Raw genomic sequence first — 26,397 nt, forward strand, 5'->3', positions numbered from 1 at the left:
CCCGCCAAGCCTGAGGCCGAGGCGCGGTCGCTTCTAGGGTCGGTTTTATTTAATAAAATAAAGTACAGCAATCAACCAACCGTCGGGAAACGAGGGGGGGGGGGGATCCCGCCACGCTCCCCAGCGCCCCGCTCTTCCCTCACCACAGCCGGGGCCTGCGCCCACCCCCCCCGCTTCACCCACCCTCCACCTCCACGACAGGGCTGCTTCGCTCCCACCGGCCTGGCGTTTTTTTGTTGTTTTTTTTTTGTTTTTTTTAATCTGGTTAAAGGTGTGCGGACTGGTGCCGAGCGTGTTGCCACCGAAGCTGTTGCGGCCCTGGGGATGTAGCAGAGGGGAGCATGCGGGTGGGCTGCGATTCCCAAATGAGTTGAGGCCTGCGAAGGGGCGCCGGGGTAAACCCAAGAGCCGGTGATGGAGGGGGGGGGGGGAAAACCAAAAAAAAAAAACCCAAACAAAAAAAAAAAAACCCAAAAAACCAGAGCAGTTGAGGTGGGGAAGGCGGCGGGTGCAGCTCCAAGCGGGTCAGTTGGAGGAGAGCAGGGAGCTGTGGGAGGACAGGTCCATGCTGCTGGCGCTCAGGCCTCTGCTCTCCGCGCGGAGGCCTTGGGTGCCCTGCAAAATACATCGCCCGTGAGGACCAGTACCTGCAAATCCGTGCCACCCAAAAGCTGCCAGCCCACCTCCTGACCCCCCCCCCCGGCCTTTGCCTTGCAAGCCAGGACTCCCCCAGCGCCCTTACCAGCCCCCCCTTAGGTGCCACCTCTGCTCTCCCTGCTCCAATTCTGCGGCTGGAGGGTTTGCTGAGCTCAGCAGGCAGGGAGGTGGTTACTTGGAGGCAACGCCTTCATTTGTGGAGCTACGATCTCAGAAGAGGGGCTACGCAGCTGCCCCGGGGGGTGCAAGTGGGGGCACTGGCCCGTGCCACCGCTTGGCAAGGCAAGAGTAGCTCCAGCCCCGCACGGCAGCGGAGTACATCTGCATGGATGAACGCCTCCGGTGGGGCCTGGAGCATCACATCCGTGGCCCACTGTGCCCCCCACGGCCAGCGTCACCAGCCACGGCCACACAGCCCCCACCCCAGCACCCATTCCTGCACCGGCCCCGCTGCCCGCCCGGTGTTTACCTCAAACGAAGCATCGCTAGACTTGTGCAGGTAATTTAATGATGCAGCTCGTTTCATGCTACAAGGAAGCAGAGGAGAGGCGTGATCTTGTTGTGCCTGGCCAGACCCCGACTCCCAAAGCGGCAGGGCCACCACCCACCCTGCACCCAGCCTGGCCCTCACAGCCCTGGTCCCTACCTGGTGTTCCTGGGCTCCAGGGGACCATTGCCCTGCAGTTTCTTGACCAACATCTCACTGCTCCTCCGTATCACATCCCGGATTTTCCCCAGGGAGCTGCTGCGCTGGAGGGTGCCACTGCCATCCTGGACACAGAGACACAAGCCAGGGCGACGGCTGAGTGGCACCGATCAGGCTCTGGCGTGCTGCAGATGAGTGGCCAGGAACCGGGCTTGGCTCCAAATGCCCTCTTGCCCACTTGTACTGAGGATTAAGCCCTGGCCCAGAGCAGGCTTACTGCTCACTACGTGGCTCCCCCTCACCCCGGTTCTCCATGAGACACAATGATGATGGAGTTGGGGCCCCCCCACCACCACCACCACCACCATAGCCTGGCTCATTCAGACCGATCCTCCCTCCTGCCCGGTGGAAGCCCAACACCCAGCCAGGCTGCTGACCTGCACCAGGCCACCAGCACAAACGGCACTGGCGGCCCCGCAGCCCTGCTCAGACATGGCATAGCTCCATCACCCGCGACAGCTCAGGCAGCAGCTACCAAGGAGGTCCCAGGGGCCAGGGAAGCACCAAGCCGTGATGGGAGCCCCAAGCTTGGGGGTACTTTTATCAGGCCAGGACATGCTGCCGGGACATTTATTTCAAGGACTCTCTCCTCATTTGCTGCTGGCTGGAGACTATCCTCCCCCTCCCCTTACCCTTCCTCACCATGCCATTGCTATTCCTCCTCTCCATCCAGCACTCGTCCTGATGCACATTCACGTACACACGGCCTTGTCCCACCTCTAACACCCCCACGACGTTTAGCTCTGAGCCTGCTGAGCAATTCAGGCAGCTCCATCCGGGATGCATTCATTTGGCTGCACCAGCACTGTGTTGCCAAGCGGGCACCACTCTCCTCGGCGCCCCGACTTTAGCTGCGCCCGGCCCCGCTAGCTGCCCCAAGGTGGCACTTTGGAGGGGTTTCTTTACGGCTGCCTGCTTTTTCCAAAGACCAAAACCAGCCCTAAATATTGTTCCCCACCTCATGCCACTGTGCCATCATGGCACCGAGCTCTTCCCCTGTGGCCAGGCATGCTCGTTACGCGAGGTTGTGGCACCACTGCTAATGTGGAGTTACTTTTGCCTGGTAACACCAGTCCTCCCTGCTCCTGATCCCGATGGCCCCTGGCACATCAGGGCAGAAGAAACAGAGATAAGGTGACCACAAAAGCCTTTTGCTCCTTACGAGCATACGTGGGAGCCCCTTTGTACCAGTCCGAATGACCCAAATGCCCTGTGGCCCAGGCTGGCAGCAGCAATTGCCCCAGGAATCTCCATGCAGCTCTGCATGTAAGCAGGGGCTCTGCCTTAGGCCAGTCACCCCCTTGTGCTGACCGTGACGGGTTGTGGCCCTGGGAAAGGCTTTTCCAACACCTCCCCGCTCCGATCACCCAAAGCTGATCCAGCCCTAGACCCTTCTCCAACAGCTGAACAGGACTTTTCCTACCAGCAAACCCTTCTCCTGGTATTCATCTCATCCCTTCTTGCATAAGCCAAGCGCATTGAACCTCTTCACTTTCTCGTCAGGATGAGGGGGTTCCAAACTAGGAGCCATGTGGTTTTGCTGCAAGGGACCCACTCACCAGGAATGCAGAGAGCACCAAAAGTATTAGCAAGGTAAACAATTGAACTCCTGCACCAGGCATCCTGGGCAGGTTTTGGAGGAGCTGGCCATCAGTATGCGACACTAGCAAAGATGGAGTGGAGTATCTTTTGCCTCCCCACCGGACCCACGCTGGGTCACCACCCTCCCTGCAGGGTGCTGCCATGCCAGGCACTGTTCCTTTTGCCAGGGCACACAAGCCAGGGGTGGAGAAGGGAACACAGCTGGGTCAGAGGAGCTGGACCATGGTACAAGGGCAGCAGGATCCAGCCAGGAAGCATGGTCTGGGGTCAGGGCTAGAGGATGGAGCCACATTTCCCCAGCTACAGTGATGCAGACTGTCTGCAGACCAACACCAGAACCAAATGCTGCTGCATACTGGGTTAAAAATAGCCTCCCTTCTCTCCCCACTCCCTTTTCTGCAGGGTTATTTTTAACCCAGAACATTTATGGGGCTTGGTTTACCGCAGAACCCCCCCCCATTGCACCCACCAGGATGAGAGCACTCAAAGAAAAAGAAGCAGCTCCACCACCGAGCCGCTCTCCACTGCATGCTCCCACCCTGCCTGCTGCACGGAGGCAGAGGACTTGGGCAGCATTTGGCAGCACACGGAGCTCAGCACCGGGGGACACAATGGGGTATTTCTCTGCCTAATGGAAACACTCGTTGGGAAAGGTCCAAGCTCAGATGCTTCAGGGCAGCCCTGCCACACACGGCTACAGAGCTGAGGTTAGTAGCAACCCCAGTTTGGAGGTTAGGGAGAGGCACGGTGGAGCTGGGTCCCTCATCGCCAATGCTCAGCCTAGGAGAGGTGCCCTGGGGGGGGGGGCACGTCCCCCTGCACGCACACAGACACCAAGCACCCCCACACCTGCTCCAGCAGCATTTGCGCCCACCACCCCAGGGCTGACCGACGCTGGCCTACAAAGCATGGAAAGAAGCACAGGGCAGCGGTTCGGGTCTGTCTACCTTTAATCAGAGGTACGGTTGTTACAGCACCAGGTCCAGGACGTGGCAAAACACAGGGGCAGGTGGCACTGAGGCCTGAACGCACCCTGCACTGGGGACTCCCTGCTCTCCGGGAGCATGGAGCAGCGCTGGGAGAGAGAGGCAGGGAAGGTGCAGCCCTAGAGCGCTCAGCCCTGGGCTCCGCACCCCGTGGTCCTGAGGACAAAACCTCCTTTTAGCAAGCACAAGCTCCCAGGGGAGCAGCATGCATGTGCCCCAAGGCCTCTGCACCACCGCAGGAAAGCCAGGCCCAGACAGACACAAGCACGTTTAGTATCACAACCTGCCAGATAACTAGCATGAGAGAAACTATCTAGCTAAATAAATAAGGGGGGGGGGGTTGTCCTGCGCTGGCCTCTGGGCTCTATCCTGCTGGCTGCAGCCTCCCCAGCTTTCTTCCCAGGTAGGAGGGCCAGGAAGGTTCACAGGAGGTGGGATGAGGCTCTGCACCCCAGGGTGGGAGGCTCAAGGCAGTGCTGGTCTGGCCCTGGGAAACATCCCCTTTTCCCAGTAGTGACCGACATCTCCAGACCCTGTGCGGGCCTGGAGTCCCATCAGAGACACGGAGACCCCCCCACGCACGGCCAGGGTCAGCACCGTCTTCCTAGCAGTAACAGGGTTACAGATTTCGCACCCACTTGGCTAGGGACAGCCAGACATCGAGTGACAGCCCCAGGGACCACACCTGGCGAGTCAGGTCCTGTGTTCAAGAATTGCCCTCCTCCATGAGCAACCTGGCCCCTTCTCCTCCGGTGGAAACCTCCCTCCAAGCCATCCCATCTGCCCCCACATGCTCAGAGCACCCCAAGCCCCAGCTCTCCCTTTCCTCACATCCTTCTTTGCACGTCCTTTTTCTCCCAACCACTCTGCTCCAAACCAGCCTGTTCCCCATCTCAGCCACTTCTAATGGCCTGGGGTCTGGCCCCTTGCAGAAAAGTTGTTTTCCTCCTACCCTTCCTCTGCCTCCAAGGAACAGCAGACAGCTTCACCCCTACCTCTCCCTCTCCCAGCAGCCACACCTGGGGACCCTGGAGCAATCAGGGGAGCTGATTCACCCCTTAATGCCATCAGGTGAGGAACTCGGCTACAGCACCAGCTCAGGAGGTTGCAACCAAACACGCCTGTCCTGGCAGGTCCCTGTTCCATGCATGGCCCTTGGCTGTCACCCCCTCACCTCGTCTTGGATGTACAGCAGCTACGGGCCACCCTACATTCCCGTGCCCCTGCAGAGAGACCCACATGCTGCCCCTGGGTTGCAGAGCTCAGCAGGGAGGAGGAGAGCAAGACAGGGAGAGACAGCCCTGTGCTGCAGGGAGAGCCCAGCTCACTGGTGGCCAGCGCAGGTTTGCTACGGGGCACTAACATCAGCTAAGCCTACAGGGAAGAAAGCAACTGGGCACACGACAGCCCTGCCAAGGCCAGGCCTCTCTCCCAAAACAGCCTCCCATCTTCGTGCCTCCGTCCCGGCCTCTGCAGAGATGGAGGGAACAAGCTAGGAGGGTTGAGGATGTCTAATGACGGTGGAGTCGGCACGCCTGGAGTGAAGACAATCCCCCGCAGGCCTGGTCCCCAGGGATGTGCAAGGGCAGGCTGGGGGTAGGGGCACGCAAGGGGACGGTGGCCCGTCGCCCTGGCCTCGGGGAGCAGGCAGCTCCTCGCAGATTCTTCCTGCTCTTGCCGGCCACGGGACTGGAACCGGGCCACGCGGCCAGGCACTCCTCTGGCAGGCGTCGCGGTGCCCTCGCGCGCCGGGAGGGTTGGGGGACTGGCGTGGAGTTCTTGCCGAGGAAGGAGGGATGGTGTGGAGGAAAAGTCAGAAGATACAACACAAACATCCAGGTGATTTGCGGTGGAGGGGAAAGAGGGAGTCTCGGGAGGCATTTAAGCCTAGTGCACAGAGAGGAGAAAGACACAATTTACAAGGCCGTGAGGTTGTAGGTCACCCAGGGAGCAGGTGGGGCAGGGCCCAGGCCGCATGCAGAGACAACGGGCCACGTCTGGGCAGGGAGGGAGTCCTGCGAGGCTGAAACAGCCGGCTCGCATCTTTGCCGACGCGCTCTAGCAGGCTGGCAGGAACAGCTAGCTCTGGGAGGAACAGCCTGGGCCTCCCTGCTCTGAGAGCTGCCTGCTCCTGAGCCTCGGGCACGGGGTGCCTGCCAAGACCTCAGCAGCACTGAGCTGGGGCCGTCCCTGCTCTCCCAGGCCGGACCCCGGCTCTCCCAGGCCAATTACCTGGGCAGCAAGTAGCTGGTCCGGGCCCTGGGGTACTTCCCAGAGCTGCCCGTGGCAGCAGGGCACAGAGGCTGCTGGCACCCTGGGGGCTCCCATGGCCCTGTGCCTGCAGCAGCTGACGGCTAAGGGATGGCAGCAGAGGCTGCCGTGAGGCAGCACGTCCGAAAGTCTCTAGACCAGCACAGGGAACAACTGGCCGTGACAGACAGGAGCAGCGGGAGCTGCCTCAGCCTTCTTTTGTGGGGAGCTGCAGCCCAGTACAGGGCTGCTGGCTGGGGAGGAGGCTGGCGATACGTGCAGCAGGCTGGAGAAGGCACCGAGCATCACGTGGCAGCAGCCGTGCCCCCCAGGGTGCTGGGTTAGCCCTCAAACCCTCTATCTACAGCTAGCTGGGCCAGGGAAGCCCTTCCAAGCCTCTTGGGGAAGGGTCATATAAGCAGGGACTATCCCCCTTGGCTGGGTCAGGCTGGCGGAGAGGGTGGCATTGCCTGCTTGCCCTGGGATGATCAGCTCAGAGACTGTCAAGGAAGGTCTCCCAGACCATCACCAGCGCAAAGCAATCACTCAACACCAACCACAGCCAGGAGGAACTGCAGAGAGACACCAGCCAGGACAGGCACCAGGTGATCCTAATCCAAACCTGCAGCCCTCCCTCTGTGCTTGTCTAGCCCCTCTACTAACTAGGGAGTGCAAGGGTCCAGGGTTGGTGCCTTGCCAGGGCTAGGACCCTCTTCACTCACGATGCTGAGAGCTGGGACAGAGGACAGCCCCGCATCTGGCAGAGCTGCCGGGTCCCCTCGAAGCTCAGCTCCCCAGGTCCCCTCCAGCCACCTCCTGGGTACAATCCACAATCAAGAGAGCCAGCAGGCTTCAGGCTTGGGTGTTGAGGGGCTGTCATGGCAACAGGGAAGAGGAAGGAGGAAGGGAGGGAGCTCATGCGGGTTGGGGTAGAGCTGAGCCAAGTGGGGAAGGGTTAGTGACAGCAGATGTAAGGGGGGGGGAGCAAGGACTCCGTGTGCTCAGTGTGTCACCTGCGCTAGGCCGCAATAACCCCTGGGTACCCAGCTACGCTACGCTCTCAACTAGAGTTTGCAGGAGGAACGGTAAGCGTTAACAGCTCTAGCAGCCCTCGAGCCAAGCACCCACCAGCACCATGCTCACTTGCCGCCTCTTCTCCATCCTCCTCCTTGCAGAAGACAAAAGGCGCCTCTCCCAGACCTGGACCGTTACCTTCCTCCAAACTCAGCGCTAGTGACCAAAGTGTCCCTCAGTCTCAGAGCAAGCCTAGACAGGCTCAGGTCGCCCTGTCTGCGCCTCAGCTAACAGCAGCCTCTTTTGCCACCGCCGGTCAGCCCGGCCCGGCATCCCGCAAAGACCTGCCTTTTACCACCTCTGCTTGGCCAGAGCCTACGGAGGGCATGAGGCCAGCAGAGGGGAACAGCAAAGATGCTGGCTGCAGACTATTCCCATGCCCTGCAGTCGCTCAGTCACAGACACACCAGACACACACACACACGCAACCCTCCCCGGGCTCAGCACCGCCAGTGGCGCAGTGCAGGACAGACAGCCAAGTTGCTCACAGAGGCTGCACGAGCCTGAGATGGGGCCGATGTTCTCAGCCAGGGCCTCAAGAGGGGAGCAGCAGGGAGAGATGTTAATAAGGATGCAAGGCTAAGATTAAGGGCAGACCAGGACCAGCTCATGCTGTGCATTGCCAGGGCCTGGCAGCCCGCTGGAAGAAAGCAGGAGCCCTCAGTTGGGAATATCTGGCCTGTACGCCAGAAGCCAGGCCCAGACACGCACCTTTGCAGGCTGGCTGGCTCATGCCAAGAAAGAGGGGAAGGAAGTGTGCAGGGAACGAATGGAGGCAGACAAGGATGCCACGACAGGCCACGCGGGGACAGCCCTGAGCCAGGCTGCCCCTTCCCTCCGGCAGCCGGCTGAGGCCATTCTTGATGGTGTCTTGTACTTACCCCGCTCCATTCCACGCCCATACTCACTTCCTCGCTACCGTCTGTGGCATTCTCGTACTTGACGCTGCCCCCCAGGCTCCGACGTCTCTCTGTGCCATCGCCCTCCTTCAGGATCTCCACCACCTTCGTCTGGTTGATCGGGTCAATGCCCTGCAAGTAGAAAGGGATAAGGAAGCACCTTGTTTTGCTCTTCTGGGTTCTTTCCATCTAGCCATCTGCTGTGCCATCACTGGGCTTGGTCCTGTCCCCTCTCCTGGCCATTACCCCACCACAGCCAAAACTCTCTAGCACAAGAAGGAAGGAGCCAAATGCCACCCTGCACTCTGCAGTCCTGTTTGGGTTCCCAGCTCAGTGAGCCCCCCCCTCCAGGACATAAACCACCCTGGGGGACAAGGGCTTGCTACCCCAAAGCTGACAGCTTTTTTTCTTCACATTTTGGTGCGTGAAGGTTTCTGCTGTCCTTCAGCCTTTGTGCTAGGTGCTTACAACTCCTGCTTTACTATTTGAGGATCGAGAGGAGTTTAGGGCGAGACATACCCTAAGAAATCCCTAGTGTGTTCCCTGGACAAAAAATTAGTGGGAAGAAAACATCCCAGTGAGTGCAGATCTCCCCAGTAGCTGACAAAGCCCAGTAACCTGCCCTAACCCAGCTGCAGTATTTCTGCACTCAGAGCCATGCCTTCTTCCCCACATGTCCACAGACTCATCCGCTCCATCCATGCATGCACGCACACGCACAACCCTGTACATGTACACACGCATGTACCCCGGCACAAATGCAACCCCAACCACCAAGGTGCTCTGGTGTCGGGGGAATGTAAACCAAGGACATCAGAGGCTGCAAGGCCCAGGAGAGTCCCTCACCACACTCCAAGCCAAATGCTGTGCCATGACCGGTGGGGATTGCCACCCCAAGCCCCACAATGCCCCCCTCCACCAGGGAAGGTCCCTCCGGGGTTACCTGCCGCCGAGAGCGAACTGCACACTCCTCCAAGGTCTCAGCTGCCTCTAGCTTGCCCTGGCGTCGGTACAGAGCACCCAGGTTCCTCAGGGTGGTGTTCACAGTCGGGCTGCAGTAATAGACGGAAGGTGAGCAGGAGCCCTGGGACCACCGCCTCCAGAGCCCACAGCTGCCCACAAACCACCTCTTACCTGCTAACCTTACAGGCCTTGTACCAGCCGCCGTACTCAGCGTAGGGAGCACTGTCTCTGTGCTTGCTCTACAGGGTGAGGAGAGATGAGAGCTGTTAGCCCCATGCCTACTGCCGTTCTCTGGCCTGTGCTCTCCCACTGGGTGCTAGGGTCAGGTCCCAAACTGCACCCCCACACCAGCCCAGCCTTTGGAAACACAATGTGCAAATGCAGTGATAAAGCCCAGCAGGTTCCTGGAAGGAAAGGTGAAAGCCCATTTGCTGCAACAGATCTGGGCCATAAGTAGGAGTGATGTCCCCACCCCAGCAAGGAGCACAATCCCATCTCCTTGCCCCTTCCATGGTACCAAAGGCAGCAGGGACAACACAGCCCATCCTCACGGTGCTCTGGAGGACACGACACCCCACGCCCTCCAGCATGCGAAAGAGAGACAAAAGAAAAAAAACCCCAACCAACAAAAACCCCATAGGCGTGCCAGGCAGCATGGACACTAAACCCCTCAGCCATGGCTAGCAAAGGAATCAGCCAGCCACATCTAAGCCTTCTGCCTGCTAGGTCAGACCTGCTCCACAGCAGCTCAGCCAAGCTAGCTGTCTCTTCTCCAAGCCCAGCCTTTGTGCCCCAAAGCTGGCTGGCTGGACCTGCCGCAGCCAGAAGCAAAGAGGCTGCTGGCCCAGGGCAACAGGAGAAGGGGCAGAGCTTGATGCTCAAGGAGAAAGATCTAGGGCCAGGACAACCCACTCTGCAGGGCACTAACTGCTAGCCAGCGTTGCCCTGGGTCAGTAGGGACCACGGCACCTGCAAGCAGGAATCGCCACTGCTGCGGGAGCAAGGGATGCTTGTCCACACGCTGTGCACCCTGGTGCGTGGCAAGCCCTCGGGTGTGTGCCACGCCGCTGGCTCTGCACCCACAGGACACAGGGGCCAGGCAGAAAGCATCCAGCTCAGCTACTCTCACCAAGCAGGTGCAGGGGATCATTGCTCCACAGCAAGAGTTTCCCTCTGGCAAGGGCAAGAAACTGTCTTTACAGGGACCATTTTTCTTACTCAGTCCCACGTAACTTCTCAGATCTTTACCCTACCTGAAGGAGTCTTCCCTGAGCCATAGGCATATGAGTTTCCTTGTGCCAGAGCCTACACAGCCTGGGCAAGCCCCAGGTACAGGAGAACCCAGGACTCAAAACACATCTGAAGCTTGCGTAGAGGCAGCCCAGGCTGAACTGGAGGGGAAAGGTGTCAAATCCCTTGGGGCAGAAAGAGCATCGCAGGCCAGGGCTGCCAGCTGCGCCCAACCCCGTGCTGCCACTGAGAGCAGAAGGAAAGAGGGGTGAGGGGAAAAAAGAACTGAAGCTCTGCAAGAGGGGTTTGATCCTTTTTAATAGGAGACGTGGAAACACAGCACAAAGCAGAGCACAGCAGCCCCAGCCCCTGGGCCAGCAGTACAAGCAGGTCTGCTTGCCACCACCTGGCCAGGAAGGCCATGCCAACCATGGCGGGCCATGGGGAATGGGCATAGCGACCCTGGGGACGGGAGCCCCAGGGGCAGGGAAAGAGGTTCAACCCTTGCCCCAGGCTGTAAAACAAATCTCACTCCAACTGTAGGTCCCTGAGCCTGTTCTCTTGCCCTGTAGCAAAGCTTGCATTATCTGGAGCGTAGCTTCACACTACAACTATCTACTCTTAATTCGCCGAAGATACCACCAGAAGTGTCTTAATCCCAGAGGGGGCAAGGGGAGCCTAGTCTCTGCTCCAACTTTGATTTCTCCTGCATAGGATGGCGCGGCAGCAAGCCTAATTTCTTTGCAGCAGAGCCTTCATAGGGCAGCAACCGGAGCAGTGCAAGGTGGAGCTGAGCACTGCTCTGCACTGGGGACCACAAAGAGCAGTTCAATGGGAAGACCTAGTGTGCTGGTGGGAGGCAGCTGCTAGTGCCCTGCTCTTAGGACTCGCAGGATGGGACTGATAAGTCACTAAGCCAAGCCTACCAGCCTGCTGTCTGAGCCCATGTAGGGATGGGGCTTGCTCTGAGGCAAAGGAAAAGGAGAGAGACAGTGTCTGCTCCCACCGCAGCTAGAGGACTAGACCAGAGCCCTTCATTCTGCTGCTTCGCCCACCTGCCAAAAAGCAGGTGAGGTCTTCGGCTTGGGAGAAGCAGAGACAGGACTCTGCTGCATTTATCAGCTAAGCACAGAGCAGGGCCTGGGCAACAGGAGCAACAGCTTCTTTGCCTCTCATCTTAGTCCAAAGCAAGCACAACCCATGTCTATCCTCTTTCAGAGGCCAGCTAGGACATAGAACAGCTAGGGCCCGCCCTGTGCAGACATCTTTTTCAGGAGGTTTGGCTCCATTTCCTAAGCCAGGTGATGGCAGCAGTTTCTTCTTGACCTCCATTTTTCCCCCAGGCAGCCTTAGGGCTGCTTCAGAAGCGGGTTGTGCTCTGGGTACTAGCAGCTCTTTGGAACAAAGTGCCAAGGCCCTGCAGCACAACCCTCTGCCATCCACCATCTTCCATCATCTGCGTGCCCTAGAGGGATCACTAAAGCAAAAAGAGAGTGCATGCAGCCATGGCTGAGAGGCTTAACAACCCCCTGCCCCAGGAAAAGCATCTCTGATGGGCCCCTCCCTCCCTGCTGCCCCAAGGAGCAGCCACACTCTCTCTTCTCCACCCTCCAGACCCCTTATGGCCTTCATCAGTGGCCACGGCAGCTCGTCAGACTGCAGGAAGGAAGGTCTGGCTGTGGTAAGAGAGGATCAAAACTCCCGGACCTCCTTCCCCTCCCAGGGCTCTTGCTGCTGTCAACAGGCAACACCAGCAGCTCAGACTCACCTTGCTCATCTCCTCTCTCTCCTCTGCATGCATCCAGATTGGCTTGTGTTCATCTGCGTGGGGAAGAACGTAAGACAGCTCCGCTCACCACCTCACCCTGTTGCTCTGCCACTCCCTCTGGGGCTCTGCCGCCTGCACAGCCCAGCACCCTGTCCCCAGAGCCAGCAGCTCACCAGAGGGAAGTGACAAGGCTTACAGATTCCCCTGGTCCCTGGGCCAGAGCCCCAAGAAAGGCAGCTGACATTGCAAGGGCAGGACAGGGGAAGGCAGGAACAAGTCCTCCCATGGGGGAATGTCTGTGCCAGGTGTACAGGAGAAACTTTAGCCTACGCCTGGGAATGATTGTGCCACTTGCTATTCCCCCTTTTAGCCACAACTATTCCCAACCCAGTAAAGACTGACAGCCAGAGCTCTCCAAGACCTCTTCTGAGAGAAAAGGTAGAACAGCATAACACACTAGAATGGCAGTGTCTCAAAGGCTGCCCAAAGACGGGGGCCTGCAAGGCATCCCATCCCTCTGCCAGGGGGATGCCAGAACCAGCCAAGCCTAGGCTGAGATCCAGGAGACCAACTGCTCACCCTTCCCCAGCCCCAACAGCTTCTGCTTTACAAACCATCCACAGAGCCAAACTCCTTCACGTGAGCACGGGTAAGGATCTCCTTATACAGCACCTCTGCATCTTTGTATTTGCCTTGCTTCAGGTAACAGGAGGCCTGCAACCAAGAAAACAGCTCCAGCCCCACTGGGCAACACAGGTTAACTCTGCCCGCCCTCTTGCAGCTATTTCTCTGCATCCTTCCAAGCACCAGGCAATGCTCACCTTTCCCATGGCACCACTCCCCATCCCCACATGGCCTCTCCCCAGGGTCTCACCAGGTTGTTCTTGGTCTTGGCCACATTGGGGTCATCGGGACCCAGGCAGCTCTCGTAGATCTCCAGGGCCCGGCAGTAATAGTACTCCACCTCGTCATACTTGCCCTGGTTCTGGCACAGCAGGGCTAGGTTGTTCAGCTGCTTGGCCACATCAGGATGGTCTTTGCCTAGGACCTGGGTAAAGAAGAGAAGCCACAAAAAGTCAACACTTAAAGACTGCAGTGTATTCTTGGAGTTAGTAGAACTGTAGTCCCTCCAGGACATGCCTATGTCAGACAAGAGCCAAAGACTAGGGAGGTAAAGAGGAGAAATTCCAGCTTCCACCTCCTGCCAGGCCTCTCTAAGGCTGCAACCACTGGAGAGACAGGAAAGGTGGTGGGAGAATCAGCAGCCAAAGAGATTAGGTAGGTCCTGATCTCCCAGATGCAGTGAGGTAATGGGGGAAAACCCTCAGGGAGAGCTGGAAGGAAGGAGAACATGGGAGACCAGTACCTTCTCACGGATCTCCAGGGCTCGCTTACACAGCGGCTCTGCTTCTTTGTACTTCCCTCTCTTGCCATAAAGAACAGCCAGATTGTTCAAAGTTGCTGCCACCTGCAGAGACATAAGCATCTCCATGAAACAAAGCAGAATCCAGTGGGACCAAAGAAGGGGTGCAAGCAGCAGTAACAGTGACTGTCCCATTTCCTTCATGCCTGCAGTACAGCTGATTCTGAAGAGAAGGAGGTCCAGAGGCAGAAGGCTACCCTGCCTACATCGCAGGATCCAGGAGAAGCCACCTCCTGACAGGCCATACTGAACAAAACAGCAGGAAATACTGAAACAGTAAAACGGAGCCCCACACCATGTGAACAGCACCCCTCGCATCACAGAGCACACTGTTGTCCTTGACAGTCTGGCTGCAGACACACAATAAGGACACCGTTCGAGACCCAGCAGCACCCACAGGTCAAGGGAAGTGACTGAAAGAGGAGGGAGACACTCACCGCTGGGTGGTCTTTGCCCAGAGTCTTCTCACGAATGGAGAGAGCATCATTCAAGAGGTGTGCTGCCTCTTTGTATTTATTCTGATCCCTGCAGTGCAAAGTCAACCAGTTATTCGGGATTTGGACACCACAGCCCATACGAAGCAGAACAGTGAACAACAGTCCTTCTTCCACACAGATCCAGCCCCCAAAGCCCTTTCATTTCTCCATTCCTCCCTACCTTAGCCAGTCCCTAGTTATATTAGGGAGTCCGGCGGGCCAGATACCTCATCTGTGCCAAAACCTTTCTGAAAGGCGAACCACTGGAAGCTGGGGGAGCTCCCTGTCAGCAGAATGCACTGTCCTGGTAAACGGGAGAGGCAGAAAGCTCTCCTGGCCCAGTCGTGCCCTCCCCACCACCCAGTCCTGCACTCCCCACCATGCTCACCTGTACACTAGCGCCAGGATGTTGAGCATGGTGGCCACATCAGGGTGGTCGTGGCCTGATGTCTTCTCCAGGTCCTCCAGCGCCTGCTTGCAGAGCGGCACAGCCACCTCATAGCGTCCCTGTGAGGCGTACTGGATGACGAGGTTGTGGAGGGTGCGCAAGCGTGCGGGAATCTCATAGCCTCCCTGCTGGGCAGCTGCCACTGCACTGCTGTGCTGGTGGGGCACTACAGGCACAGAGGAATAAACAGGGGCACAGTTGGCACAGCAGGCTTGAACAGAGACAGCCAGCAACCATGCACGAGCAAACACTTACATCCAGGACCATGCTCCTCCTCCTCATTCGGGAACAGATCATCCAGAGAGTCCTTAGCAGAGTCGCCCTCCTTCTCCTCCTGAGAGGATGGGAATCACAATACTGTTGGTTCTCAGAGGATACAGCAGCAGCCTGGGCTGAGTCAGCTGCCAAACTCTCCTCCTTGCTGCAGCCCACCAACACCCCCAACTTCCCCTGTTGTCTCTGCCACCATCTTCCCCCCACAACAAAACTAATAAAGCCAAATTTTCCTAGCACATCCTGGCATGCTACTCCATGTTCTTCCAGAGACTCTTGCCCATGCAGGCTCCCTTCAGTTACAGGCATTGCTGTGCATGGTAGCTGGGAAGGGGAAAAATCCAGGGCAATGCTATCGCACCTAGGCAATCCTGCTGGTCCAGCCTCCCCCACCCCCAAAGGTGGCTGCTCAACATACCGAAGGCGAGACATCCTCATCATACTTCTTCAGCTGGTTCATGAACTCAAGGTGTTTCTTCTCCTCCTCCAGCTGAGCCACAGTTTGTTCACTACGCTGCAGCTTCTGCTGGGTGTTGGCAAGCTCGTCACGCAGCCACTGGTTCTCCTGGCACAGTCTCCGCACCTGAGCACGCAGTTTCTGCTTCTCTGACTCCACAGCATTCAGGTGGTTGGACAGTGCCATCATCACCTTGTCAAGAGTCCTAGTCAGTAACTACCACAATCTTGTCATCTCCCTCACATGCATGCTTAGGGCCCACCCTCGGGGTCATGCAGGCTGCCTACACTCAGCCCCTTGCTGCCCCTACAGCTTATGGGGAACGGCCACACGCTCGCCTTCCCCTGTCAGTCCTGGGTAATGCCTGGGGGGGGTCACCCACCACTCTCACCTGAGCTTCTCCGAGCCCCAGTTCGATCATCTCCACTGACTTGCGGAGCAGGTTGGATTTCTCATGCACGAGATTGGCTTCTTCGTCTTTCTTCAGGCACTTGATGGTCTCCAGCAAGCTGTGCAGGATGGAGTTGTGCTCATTCTTGAGTGCCTCCAGCCCTTGCATCACCAGCTTGGTGTTGGAAATTATCTCCTCTTGGCTCAGCTTGTCCAGTTTCTCCTCCCTTGGGTACACCATGGTGGACATAGTCCTGCTCCGGCAGCCCTACAAAGAGAGAGAGACAAAACCCGAGCGCCTCAGTGCTGTTTCAGAGAGCCACAACCAGACACAAGTGTCACAGCCTCCTTCAAGCAGCCAGAGACAGCATTCAACTGGTTGCCTATTCTAAGCCCTTCCCCTTCGTCTTCCCCTCTCCCTTTGGCAGCATGAGGCTGTCAGGGCACGTGTCTCCGCTTTTGTGGCACAGAGTGCTGGCAACCAGTGCAGGTGGCACACGTGGACAGGAGACAAAAAGGCTAGAATCAGTGCTGACCTCCAACACCCCCACACTCCCAGCAGCAAGAAAAGCTGATTTAGCTTCCATTTAAGAGCAGAGATTTGCAGTTGGCAGCTGGGGTTGCAATGCGTACACCTCCTGCCCACAGACCACTGATGCAAGGAGGCTGTCAGAGCTCAACACCTCTTCCGACTGCAGAAGAAACGGAATAGAAAGTGAAGGGATGCTGGCTCAAAGCTTTCTGCTTCCTCTGTGGAAAATCTCCTGGAAGAGCATCTCTCAGACAGAGAGGCATCAGTGGCCTTACTGGGCCAAACAAAAAATTCCCTGACCAGAAGAGTACACCCTGACAATCCCAGCCCTGGCACAGAACAGCCATTGTGGCGAAAAGGGACATAACACCGCCAGCATGAACTGAATCACGCCTGTGTGGGAAAGCTTACATACACCAACTGCTACCATTACACTAGCGTAACCCTTGCGTGGGTGTCAGCTTGAAACACTAACAGCTTTTCCAGCTTCATTTGCCCTGCTGCCAGCTCAAGACCTCCTCAGGATGGCCTAAGGACTCTGTACCACTCCTTCCCTGTCCTGTTCCCCCCAGATATACAACAGGAGAGTACCAAGCTACCGCCTTTGCACAGAGACACCAAGCGCTACAACCCACAAAGTTAGCGTGGCTGCAAGATCGCTGCATAGAAAATCCAGGAGCTAGGAAAACACAGCAGGCCAGACGGCGAGAGACATAAGCAGCAGACAAGACCTCTTACAGCAGGTTGACAGTACCCTGACTGCTCTACGACTCACTCCTCTAACCCCCTCTCAGCCTTCCTCTCAGCGTGGCCACCCCAGCAGCCTCTTCACATTACTCAGCGATGGTAGGAAAGCCACCACCTACCTCGCTATCGGTCACTGCAAGGCCAGGCTCCTGCAGGGCTGAAGGCAGGCAGCTGCCATGCCCTGCGCAGGCAGCACCTGCCCACCAGCACCTCCTTGCAACCCGCAGCTGGCGGGATGCGCTGCAACCTGAGCACCCAGGGCCCTGCCGCCAGGAACCTGGCGAACTGCCCAGGCATTACGCAGGAGGAGGTGGAGGAAGAGCTGCCAATAGATTTTTCTTTGTCCTCCTGCAGGACCCACCTCTGCACGGTTTGAACTCTTTTGTTGGGCAGCAGCCTTGTGCCTGTTTTACTGAGCAAGCAGAAATGCTGCCCCAGGAAGAAAGAGAGCAGAGCTCCTCTCCTCCCCAGCTGTGTGCTCTGCCCAGGGGGGGCTCAGGGCGATCCCCCAGCTCAGCTACCACTATCCCTGTCCAGGAGCAGGCCCTGAGCAATAGAGGGGTCCCGTTTCTTCCTCACTGCAGCACTGAAAGTGAAGATGGCAAACAGTGCTGGGACAGTTGCTATAAGTAACACATCTCATTATACCCACCCATTTCTTCCTCTTTAGCCTCACTCTTCCAGAAGTTCCTTGAGTTGTTTTATAGGCCTGAGCTCTCCTCTCAGCTCCTCTTTTCTTTCCGTTCCAGTAATGCACATCCATCCCTCAGGAAGGGCAGCAAACTCTCAACACACAGCAGAGACCTTACTGAACCTCAGCAGGGCAGAAACACTTTATGTCTCTTGAAGACTGGGTTCCTGTTCATACCTTCGAGCAAGAGCCAAGTCCTCCCCCACCTACCCCAGAATCTTAATGCTGACTTCACACTCACTTAATGATCCAGCATCAGCACCAACCCTGAGCCATACTTCAGTGTATCCTTCACTTTTGGGTATCTGCCATGCTCCACATGCGGTTACCCTGTGCATTGTGCATTTTACGCTGAAAAGTCTCATCTGGACTGTGATGTTTCCCAGTTTGCTTTAGAGAAGACGATATGATAAGAAGGTCATGAAAAACTCCACTAAGATCAAGATAAAGGGCATAGACTACTGTTTTGAAGAAAATACTAGGTCTGTTGAGAGTTGGCTGCCACTCATATCCTTTCTTCCAAACTGATTCTCCAGGAACTGGCAGCTAAGCATTCTCATCCATAAGTCCCCTGGTTATTCTTTTTCCCACCTTTATAACACATCTGGGGAAGTGATCGAGCGCTAAAGCAATGGAGGAAGCCATGCCTAAGGCATACTTCTGCGGGTGAGCACAGTTCAGGAAGAGGTGAGCAACGATTCCAAGCTCCAGAGGAAGAGCCTGGCAGCCCAAAGGACGCTTGCTCTGCCACATCTGGCAAAGCACTGCTGTCCTGCTCTGAAATGGGTCGAGACAGCCTCCCAGGAAGGCTCAACAGGCCCTTACCTGCTTCCAAAGAAGCCAAGTAACAACTGCTAAAGGGTGAAACAGCCCTGTCACTGGTTTCAGCTCATAAGGAAACACAGCCCCAAACTCAGGAACAGGGAAATCAGGAAGTGGGAGTCCTCTGGAGCATAGGCAATGCTTGGGACACAAGGAGATCCCCAGGAGCTGCCTCATGCCCCACATACAACAAAACTAGAGCTCTGCCTTAAGGCTCACACAGCTGTGCAGCACAAGTGCTTACTCATCTTTCCCCTCTGTCTGCTGGGTCAGCTGTGAGATGCTGTCAGTTTTCATGAAAGCATTACTTATGTCCATACAGAGATCTCGCTGCCATCTTTAAAAAGTACAATACAAACGCATTGGGAAGAGCAACATGTTGCGATTCATGATAAAAAGCCACCAGAGCTTGCACCTTGGTAGATAACAGAGTCAGACAAGACCCAGATCCATAGAAAATGAGCCTCATTAATTCCACTGTGCACAGAACTACTCCTCAAGTGAGAAATCGCCAAGCTGTGTGTTAAACCACCAGTGCCTCTACTACAGCAACATCCTGTCTTTCTTCAGCCCTTCCAGCAGAAAGAGCCTTGAGCATTTCACAGTCCCCACGATCAACTAGTTTTTCAGAACTGTAAAGGTTTCAGACCAAGAAGGGAAAATAATCCAAACATCCTGACCCACAGCACATCAGACTCATTCTACCCTGCAACTACATCCTCAAATCCTCAAGACGTACCAATACAGGTTCCTTTTCTCTCACTGGCTGTGCAAACACCTCTACACAAGCCTGGTCTTCCTCCCCCTAGGAAGACATCCTAGAAGCACAGCTCTGCTAGATACCAACATGCTTCCAGCATTCAAGAGTGGACAGGGGATTGCCCAGGCTGGACACAAGGTGCAAAATGTGAGAATAGCACATGGGCTGTTCACTTCCAAGTACCAACAAGAAAACAAAGAGAAGACTGCAGAGAAGTCACTTAAATACTGCCACCTCTTGCACAGCAAAGAAAACCAAGAAACACTGGTGGGAGCTGACTTATTATCCCTTCAAAGTGACAATTCTTCCCTACAGAGCCTTATTTCTAGCTCTCCCAGTGCTGGCAGGTCTACACTCGGTGCCCAGCCCTCCAGAGAGGAAACATGCTCTATGGCAACTGACGGCAAGGTCGGGCAGGCTGAGGCTGCTGTATAAGCACTCTTCCTACTCCCACACATTCAGTAAAGGGCACTGAGTGTCCTTTATCCATGCAGAAAACGCACTCGGAGGTTCCTGCAGAGAGGAGAGGAGACACCATCATTTGCCTTGGCAGGGGGAGATTCAGACTGGAATAGGAAGAATGCTTTTCCAAGAGGTTCCTTGGGAGCTGGAGTGCCCAGCTCCTAGTTTATCCTGCCGCATTCTTCACGGCTCTGCAGGTGTCATGGCCCAGGTCTCCACCAGCATGTTTCTGCTCTAGTTGGCACGTCTTCCCTATTTACAGGGAGCTGCTAGAATAGCCTGGCTTTCTGGCAACACCCATCTCATCTCCCCTCCCCTGCTCCCATTTGGAGGAGTGCTGCAGGAAGACAGGGAAGGAACATGCGTGCACTGAGCTTTGTGGCAGTTGCAGCAATCAGCTGGGAATCCATCAGCCAGCACACCCTGCCAGGCAGAAACCTTCCTCCTGTATTCAAGTGCATAACCGGGAAATCACTGAGCATCAGCAATTTCAGCAGCCCACTTTTCTGCCTCTGAAAACTGCTCCCACATGCAAGAGCTTTAAGAGGAAAGAGCTAGAAGCTTCACTGCTCTCTTAAACCCACAACAGAAACAAGGATGCCAGACTAAATGGGTCCAAGTGAACCTTAAAGCTTAGATTATGATGCCTAATGCTAGAAGGCTACAGAGACTTCAGGTCTACACATGCCTCAAACAAATTCAGTTCACTGTCCCTCCGCATGTCCCTGGACCAAGTATATGTGAGACACGGGGTACCATCACAACTTGCACAAGTGATACTGTCAAGACAATAATTGCAGCTTCCTTCAAACTGCAGATGGCTTGCCAGCACTTTCTGCATAGAAGTGGGCACAGATTTTTAGCAGCAAACTCTTCTGTAGGAGAAGGTGATTTAAGGATATGGTAATTGCAGAAAACCAGCTGGTTCTGGAAAAAAGCTTCCTGTGGAAAAGAGTAAGTCTGACCCATAGCAAGAATGAGTGACCACGTTTGGGAGATAGATAGCAATGGTAGCATTTAGAAAGGGAACCACGGGGCTTAAAGTCTTATTTGCACAATAATTATCCCAGTCTCATGCTGCGAGACATGCTTTTGCTACCTGAAAAAACAGCAAGGTTCTCTATTTGAGAAGCAAAAAACTTGATAAAAGCAGGGAGGGTTTTTTTTTTTCCTTTGGACCTCTGCCAGCTCGCTACTGTTAAACAACAGAATAAGGGGTCTCTGGAAAGAGACCCTTCATTGGCTGACCACCACCAAAGCTAGAAGTGAGATCGCCAATATACAGCTGAGTCTCCACTCCTAAGGGATACTGCAACAAAACCTAGACCTAGTACCTTGGATGCTGATAATGAAAAATAAAAGCAGTAAAAAGCAGAGTGCCAAGGTTGCAACCATTGCAGAGGCAATGTCACAAGCACAAGTCTTCTTATTTTGATACCATAGTGTCAGAAAGCAAACAGAGACTGTAGGAGACTACGGTCAGCTGTGCAGAGCCTCTGAGGCTTCCACTGTGCAGTCAGGACATATTGACACTGCCAGGAAACTTGCATACTGCCACACCACTGCCAGAAGAGCCACTGTGCTCAGGGTCACCACCCCAGGCCACCTGCAACAGAGCCACGGAAAAGGGACGAACCGGTGCTGCTCAGCTGCACATCCGACAGTCAGCATTTCCAGAGCCGCTCCAATATGGGTAAAACAAGAAATACAATCAGCTCTGCATGATGCCCCAGAACTTCACCACTAAGAGCAGCTGCACACACACGTTAAGGCTTTAGAAACAAAGGCAAGAGAAGGATGTTTTGCAAATGAAGGGACAGACGGGTGTGCAGTCAGCTTCAGGGTAACGTTAAGAACTGCAACATGAGCAAGAGCCAGAAATTAGAGGGCAAATGCTGGACTCCTAAAAATAAGAACTGGTGGAAAAATCCTCATCTGAATTCCTTAGATAAACTCCTTATTCCATTTGCCTTTGCTGAACAACACTTCAGGACAAAGGGGCCAGGCACCACAGCACTAGAACCTGACCTTAGGCCCAGAGGAAGGGAATGCAGCACATGCCTCCTTCCAGCAAGGTCCCATGGGGACAGGGGCCCTCTGTCCCAGAGCAAGAGCGGCAATGCAATCCACCTCCAGCAGCAGAGCAGGGAGCAGAGGCAATGAGTTGTCTCACCCACATTCTCCCATGCCCAAAAAACAGGACTCTCCTTTAGCATCCAGGCACCCCCTTGCATGGTTTTAAAGCCAATCCCCAAGCCCAGAAAGGCTTCGCCCAACCAGCTTCCCCAAGCTTTGGAGTCAGGTGTAATTCAGTACAAGTTGACTCTGCTGTTGGAAACAGCCCAGTCCTCCCCATCCCCTGGACAGGGATCAAGGCCAGGATTGCTTTTTTCAGCAGCAGCTGACACATGACAGCTCTAGCTGAGTGTGAAGCTCCAGGGGTTTTTCGAGATACCAGAAGGCCCGTGTTGGGAAAGTCTATGCTAACCAGCAGCCTGCAAGAGCCCCAGGGGCTTTTAACTAGGACTAAGGAACTAGATTTGCAGCTGAAGTGGAAGGGGTCTCCCGCAAGGAGATAGGAGGCTCCCTTCATGCTCTTTCCCTTCAGCACAAAACACTCCTCTCTGTCCCAGAAGCTTCAGCTCCCCACCACCTACGATCTCTAACAAAAAACGTACCGTAGCATAACCTTCCCGAAACCTAGGGCAAGGTGGAGGTACGCTGGCTTTACAGGGACTTGGCCGCAGTGACTCAGGTTCACGTCACTACAGAAAGGACCTGGGAGCTTCCCATCCCCCTCCTGCTTTCCAGCCCACAGCTGGAAATGGCAAGTCAAAAGGTACCCGGCTTTGTTCGAATTGACCAGAGCAAGCAGTTCCTGTGTTACCAAATCATGATCCAATTCCAATAAGCATACGTGCTCTGAGGAAGACAGAGGAGATGGTCTGGTTGGTTTTGTATCAGGTCACTCATTTCTTTCAAGACCAGAAAGGTCTTACTCCTTTCATTCATTGGTGATCAAAGAATACAGATACTGGAGGCAACAAGGGTTAAAAAAACCCCAACAAAACAACCAACCAACAAAACCCACCCCAAACCAGCACCGACACGTGCCGTTAGCAGAAAGCCATTTTGCTCCTTATTGCAGTTCCTGCTGTTTACAGCCCCAGCTGGCCAGGGAAACATGCACCTTTCAGCATGCCATTGAAACCAGAACAGCAGTCTTCACCACCCCCACCAGCAAGCTTGTGCTAGCACCTCCAGATCAGCTGATAAGACCTTGTTTTTAAACTCTTGCTCATGTCTGCAGCAGCTCACCAAATCCATTCTGCATCTGCTGTGCCTGGGACTACAGTGGAACACCATTAAAACCTGTTTCCAGGCTAGCGGAGATGAGAGCTAAGCAGCTGGAACGAAGCCAGGACAAGCACCTCTTCCTAGCTTCAGAATCTGATTGGGAGTCTCGCTCTATAAAAGACAGAGTGAGAGCCATTACCTTGCCATGACAGCATGAAGTAGTATTAAAGCAGGCAGAATAATTCCCAGGAGCCAGTGCCTCTGCAGGCATCTGTCTAATGTGAGGGCTATGCACTGGATGTACCTCAGGAGTACAGGAGATGTCCAGGACGCAGCTGGGACCAGCAAGTGCCCTGGAACCACTCTGTGTACCCTGAAGGGCTCTGGAGTTCCCGCACTCCCTCCACAGTGTACCTGGGGCAGCTGCAAAGACCAGCTGACTGCAGGCTACGAGACTGAGCTGCTATTTCCAGAAGCAAACGGGTCTTGTAAACTGTAACGAGGCAGCCAAATTCACAGAGACAAAGCTCTACCTGCATAATAAGCAAAGGATCTATTTTACCTCTAGCTTCCCCAACCAGCTGGAGTTCTTTGAGGAGCTACGTGGCTCTTTCCTAGCAAATCAAGCCTTCATCCAGCAACTCTGCCAAGGTCAAAAACCTTGCCACGTGTCCTTTGTGCCCCGAGAGCCATTTTGGTATTTGGGGTTAATGCTGTTCTTCCTACCTGGACGTTCCTCCAAAACAGCAGATGAGAGAACACCAGCTTCCTGCTCCTTCTGCCAATTACAGCAAGGCTCAGCCGTCTTTATTTACCCTGCGTCTGAGCTGGCCAGATCTTTGACCCAATGTGTGCTGAACACCACCCTCCTTCCCCTGCGGGGGGGCCTTCCATGTCTCTGAGGCGGCATGGGAGACGGGAGACCAAGGGCACTAGAGGAGACCCTAGCATGGAGCTGCAAGGGACTGCCAGATGCCAGCTCTGCAAGACACAGGGAAGCCTGAGGTTGCTGGTAATGTGTTGCTGCCTCCCACCATTGTGCAAATTTCTCCCGGCTGCCCGGCCGAAGCATTCTGCTGCAACGCCATCCCCCAGCCCTTCTTCAGACACCTCCTCCCAGCCGCATCCTCTCCCTCCCAGAAGCTTACCAGCAATGCCCCCCCCCCGCCCCCCACCTTTGGTAGGGTGCCCCTCCACTTCGGAATAGCTTAATAAGCAGATTATTAACAGGAGGAAGGTTTGGGGGGAAACAAGGCTCTGAAAGTTTGCGAGCCGTTTCTGTATGCTAGGAGCTGCCTCCGTCATCGTCTCTCCGGCTTTGTCTGGCAGCAGGAGGCACGCCCGCTGCGTATCCTTGGGACAAGCAAGCCATAGAAACCCCTTCATCCCTCCTCAGTATCACCACAGAGAAATTCTGTGCCCACCTGGCGAACTGTAAGCTTCCAAAGGAGAAAAGTTTTCATCAGCTCTGCCCGAAATTGCAGTTCAAAGCGGTCCTTTGTTACAGGACCGCTGGGCACCCTGCCCGTCTCAGTCACCAGATGGGAATCCTCCCCCACCCCGCACCGCAGAGGAGTGGTACCTGGCTGCCTGCAGCGGCTTGTCCAGCGTTGGCACTCCCGGATGCCCCAGTGCCACGGAGAAGCGCAGGCCGCAGCGATGCACGGCTCCCACGGCGTCAGCCGCGCTGCCCTCCGGTTCTAGCAGAAGCGCAGGCACCAGGCGCTCGGCAGCCAACCACACTGCAGCAGGGGGAGGGGAAGGAGATGCAGCCAGGCTCCAGAAACAGGACGGTCGGACGCTCTCCTGGGAGCGCAGAAAGTGCCGCGCAAGCCAAGCCCAGGGCTCCCTTCTTGCGGACCGACGGGAGCACCGAGGAGCAGAGCAAAACCCCCAAGGTGCCGCCGCACGCTGCCCGAGGGGCTCTACCCCACCGTCAGGCTCCTGCTCAGGCGGCCCTACACCCAGCTAGATCTGCTCCATCCTACGCTCGCTCTTGTGGCGAAAGGTTTTACATCCCATTTGGTATCACCCTCACCTGTGTCCCCACTGCTAACCCCATCCCAGCCCCTACAGCCGAGCAGGTGGAGCTGCAGAGAACCCACCAGCTGCGCGATGGCTGTCGCTGCGCCCGCAGAATCGGCCAGAGACAGGACAAGATCCCTGGGAATCCTACTGTGTCAGCACTGCGCAGTGCGGAGCTGGGCCAGGCACCGCCTGGAAGCGTTCGTTCGATCTCTAGATGCTTTACGCAGAGAGAGGACGAACGCCACAGCATCGCAGCATCCAACGCAGCCGGCGGATTGTTGCCACGACCATCCCATCCGCGGTAACACGCAACCTTCAGGGTGCTCTCTACAATGTTTCGTGAACCTCTGGAAGCATGCCGTCCCCAACTACCGACACCTGCCTGCTTCATGGGGACTCCCGTCCCACCCCACAGGTCCCCCAACACGGGGAAGGGCTCAGGGTGTCCCAGGAGGGAGCCCAGCCACGTTGACACGCAAGGTCTCTCTTGCCTCATCTCCCACCACACGCTTTTTCATTAAAGCGTCTCGCTGCTCTCCCTTCCCTAGTTCTGGAGGACAAACCCGCCTGGCTATGGGGTACACACGGCTGCAGCACAGCTAAAAAAAAAAAAAAAACCAATAAAAATTAAAAATCCATAGCAGGATTACGTAGCAGGAGCGCCAACGTGTATTATTCTTTATCTTACGCGGAAAGCCGTTCCCGGCAATGAAGACACGGCCTAATTATAGAGCAGTGAATCCCACAGGCTGTGCCCACAGCACACTGGGAGCGGCCACCACTGGCACTGGAGACTGTGTCCGTGTCCCCCCCCCCTTGTCACCAACACACCCCGCTCCGGGGGGCTCCGGGCCTCTGCCGACAGCAGCCACCGGGCCCCCCACCGAACGAGGAGCTCGCCCCGGGACCGGAGAGAGCTGGATCCCACGGCTCCAAAGTCCGCGCAACCAGCGTCCTTATCGCCGACCTCACCGGTGCGGCCCGCCGGCCGGCTCCGGGAACGACGGGCCCGGTTGCCCGGTTCCCCGACCCACCCCCCCGGGCCCGGCTCCACGTCAGGGGTTCCTCCGTGGGGGGTCCCACCGTTCTCCCGTTGCTCCCCCCACACACACACACACCGAGGACCACCCCACCCCACGGGCCCCGCGCGCTGGGCCGGAGAAACGACCGAGCACCACAACCCCGCCCGTCCAACAACCTGCTCGGTGTGAGGTCTCGATAGCGGCGGCGGTAGCCGCCGCGACGCGGTCAAGCTGTTCCGGTCGAAGTCCCGGTACAACGGAGGTGGGGCAGGGCGGGAACCGGCACCGCCCTCCTCCTTCAGCGGCGCAGCCCCTTTAAATCCAACATGGCCGCCGCCGCCGCCTCGGCCCCGCCGGCGGGTGCGCGCGCCACCTCCCGGCGGGCCCCCTCCCTCCGCTTCCGGCGGAGGCCCCGCCCTCCCCCGCTCCCGTTT

General features: G+C 56.3%; 1 protein-coding gene across 6 annotated transcripts; it reads right to left on the reverse strand.

Moving 5' to 3' along the window:
- Positions 1-488: 488 nt before the first annotated feature.
- Positions 489-26,313, reverse strand: KLC4 (kinesin light chain 4). Of its 6 annotated transcripts, none has more exons than XM_052805520.1 (17): positions 26,140-26,312; positions 24,496-24,655; positions 15,604-15,870; positions 15,174-15,404; positions 14,738-14,816; positions 14,423-14,648; positions 13,996-14,083; positions 13,502-13,603; positions 13,010-13,183; positions 12,750-12,849; positions 12,136-12,188; positions 9,309-9,376; positions 9,118-9,226; positions 8,184-8,306; positions 1,304-1,428; positions 1,127-1,184; positions 489-615 (listed from the first exon to the last, which is right to left on the reverse strand). In XM_052805520.1, exons 3-17 carry the CDS (start codon positions 15,850-15,852, stop codon positions 526-528), a joined length of 1,875 nt encoding a protein of 624 aa, XP_052661480.1. In that variant the 5' UTR covers positions 15,853-15,870; positions 24,496-24,655; positions 26,140-26,312; the 3' UTR covers positions 489-525. The 6 variants fall into 6 exon arrangements, with proteins under 6 accessions (XP_052661480.1, XP_052661476.1, XP_052661478.1 ...); XM_052805516.1 differs by having other exon boundaries at positions 8,157-8,306; positions 26,140-26,311; XM_052805518.1 differs by lacking the exon at positions 24,496-24,655 and having other exon boundaries at positions 8,157-8,306; positions 26,140-26,313.
- Between the last annotated feature and the right edge of the window lie 84 nt (positions 26,314-26,397).

The sequence above is a fragment of the Harpia harpyja genome, chromosome 13 (genome assembly GCF_026419915.1).
Source record: "Harpia harpyja isolate bHarHar1 chromosome 13, bHarHar1 primary haplotype, whole genome shotgun sequence".
Taxonomy (NCBI): Eukaryota; Metazoa; Chordata; class Aves; order Accipitriformes; family Accipitridae; genus Harpia; species Harpia harpyja.

What these genes read in the sequence shown, in the direction of transcription:
- KLC4 (XM_052805518.1), bottom strand. Translation starts at nt 15,852, where the DNA reads ATGTCCACCATGGTGTACCCAAGGGAGGAGAAACTGGACAAGCTGAGC. An exon ending in ATGAGGATGTCTCGCCTTCG is followed by an intron (nt 14,817 to 15,173) that starts GTATGTTGAGCA and finishes CCATCCTCTCAG; the next exon opens with GAGGAGAAGGAGGGCGACTC. An exon ending in TGGGCGTGGAATGGAGCGGG is followed by an intron (nt 1,429 to 8,156) that starts GTAAGTACAAGA and finishes CTCTGTGTCCAG; the next exon opens with GATGGCAGTGGCACCCTCCA.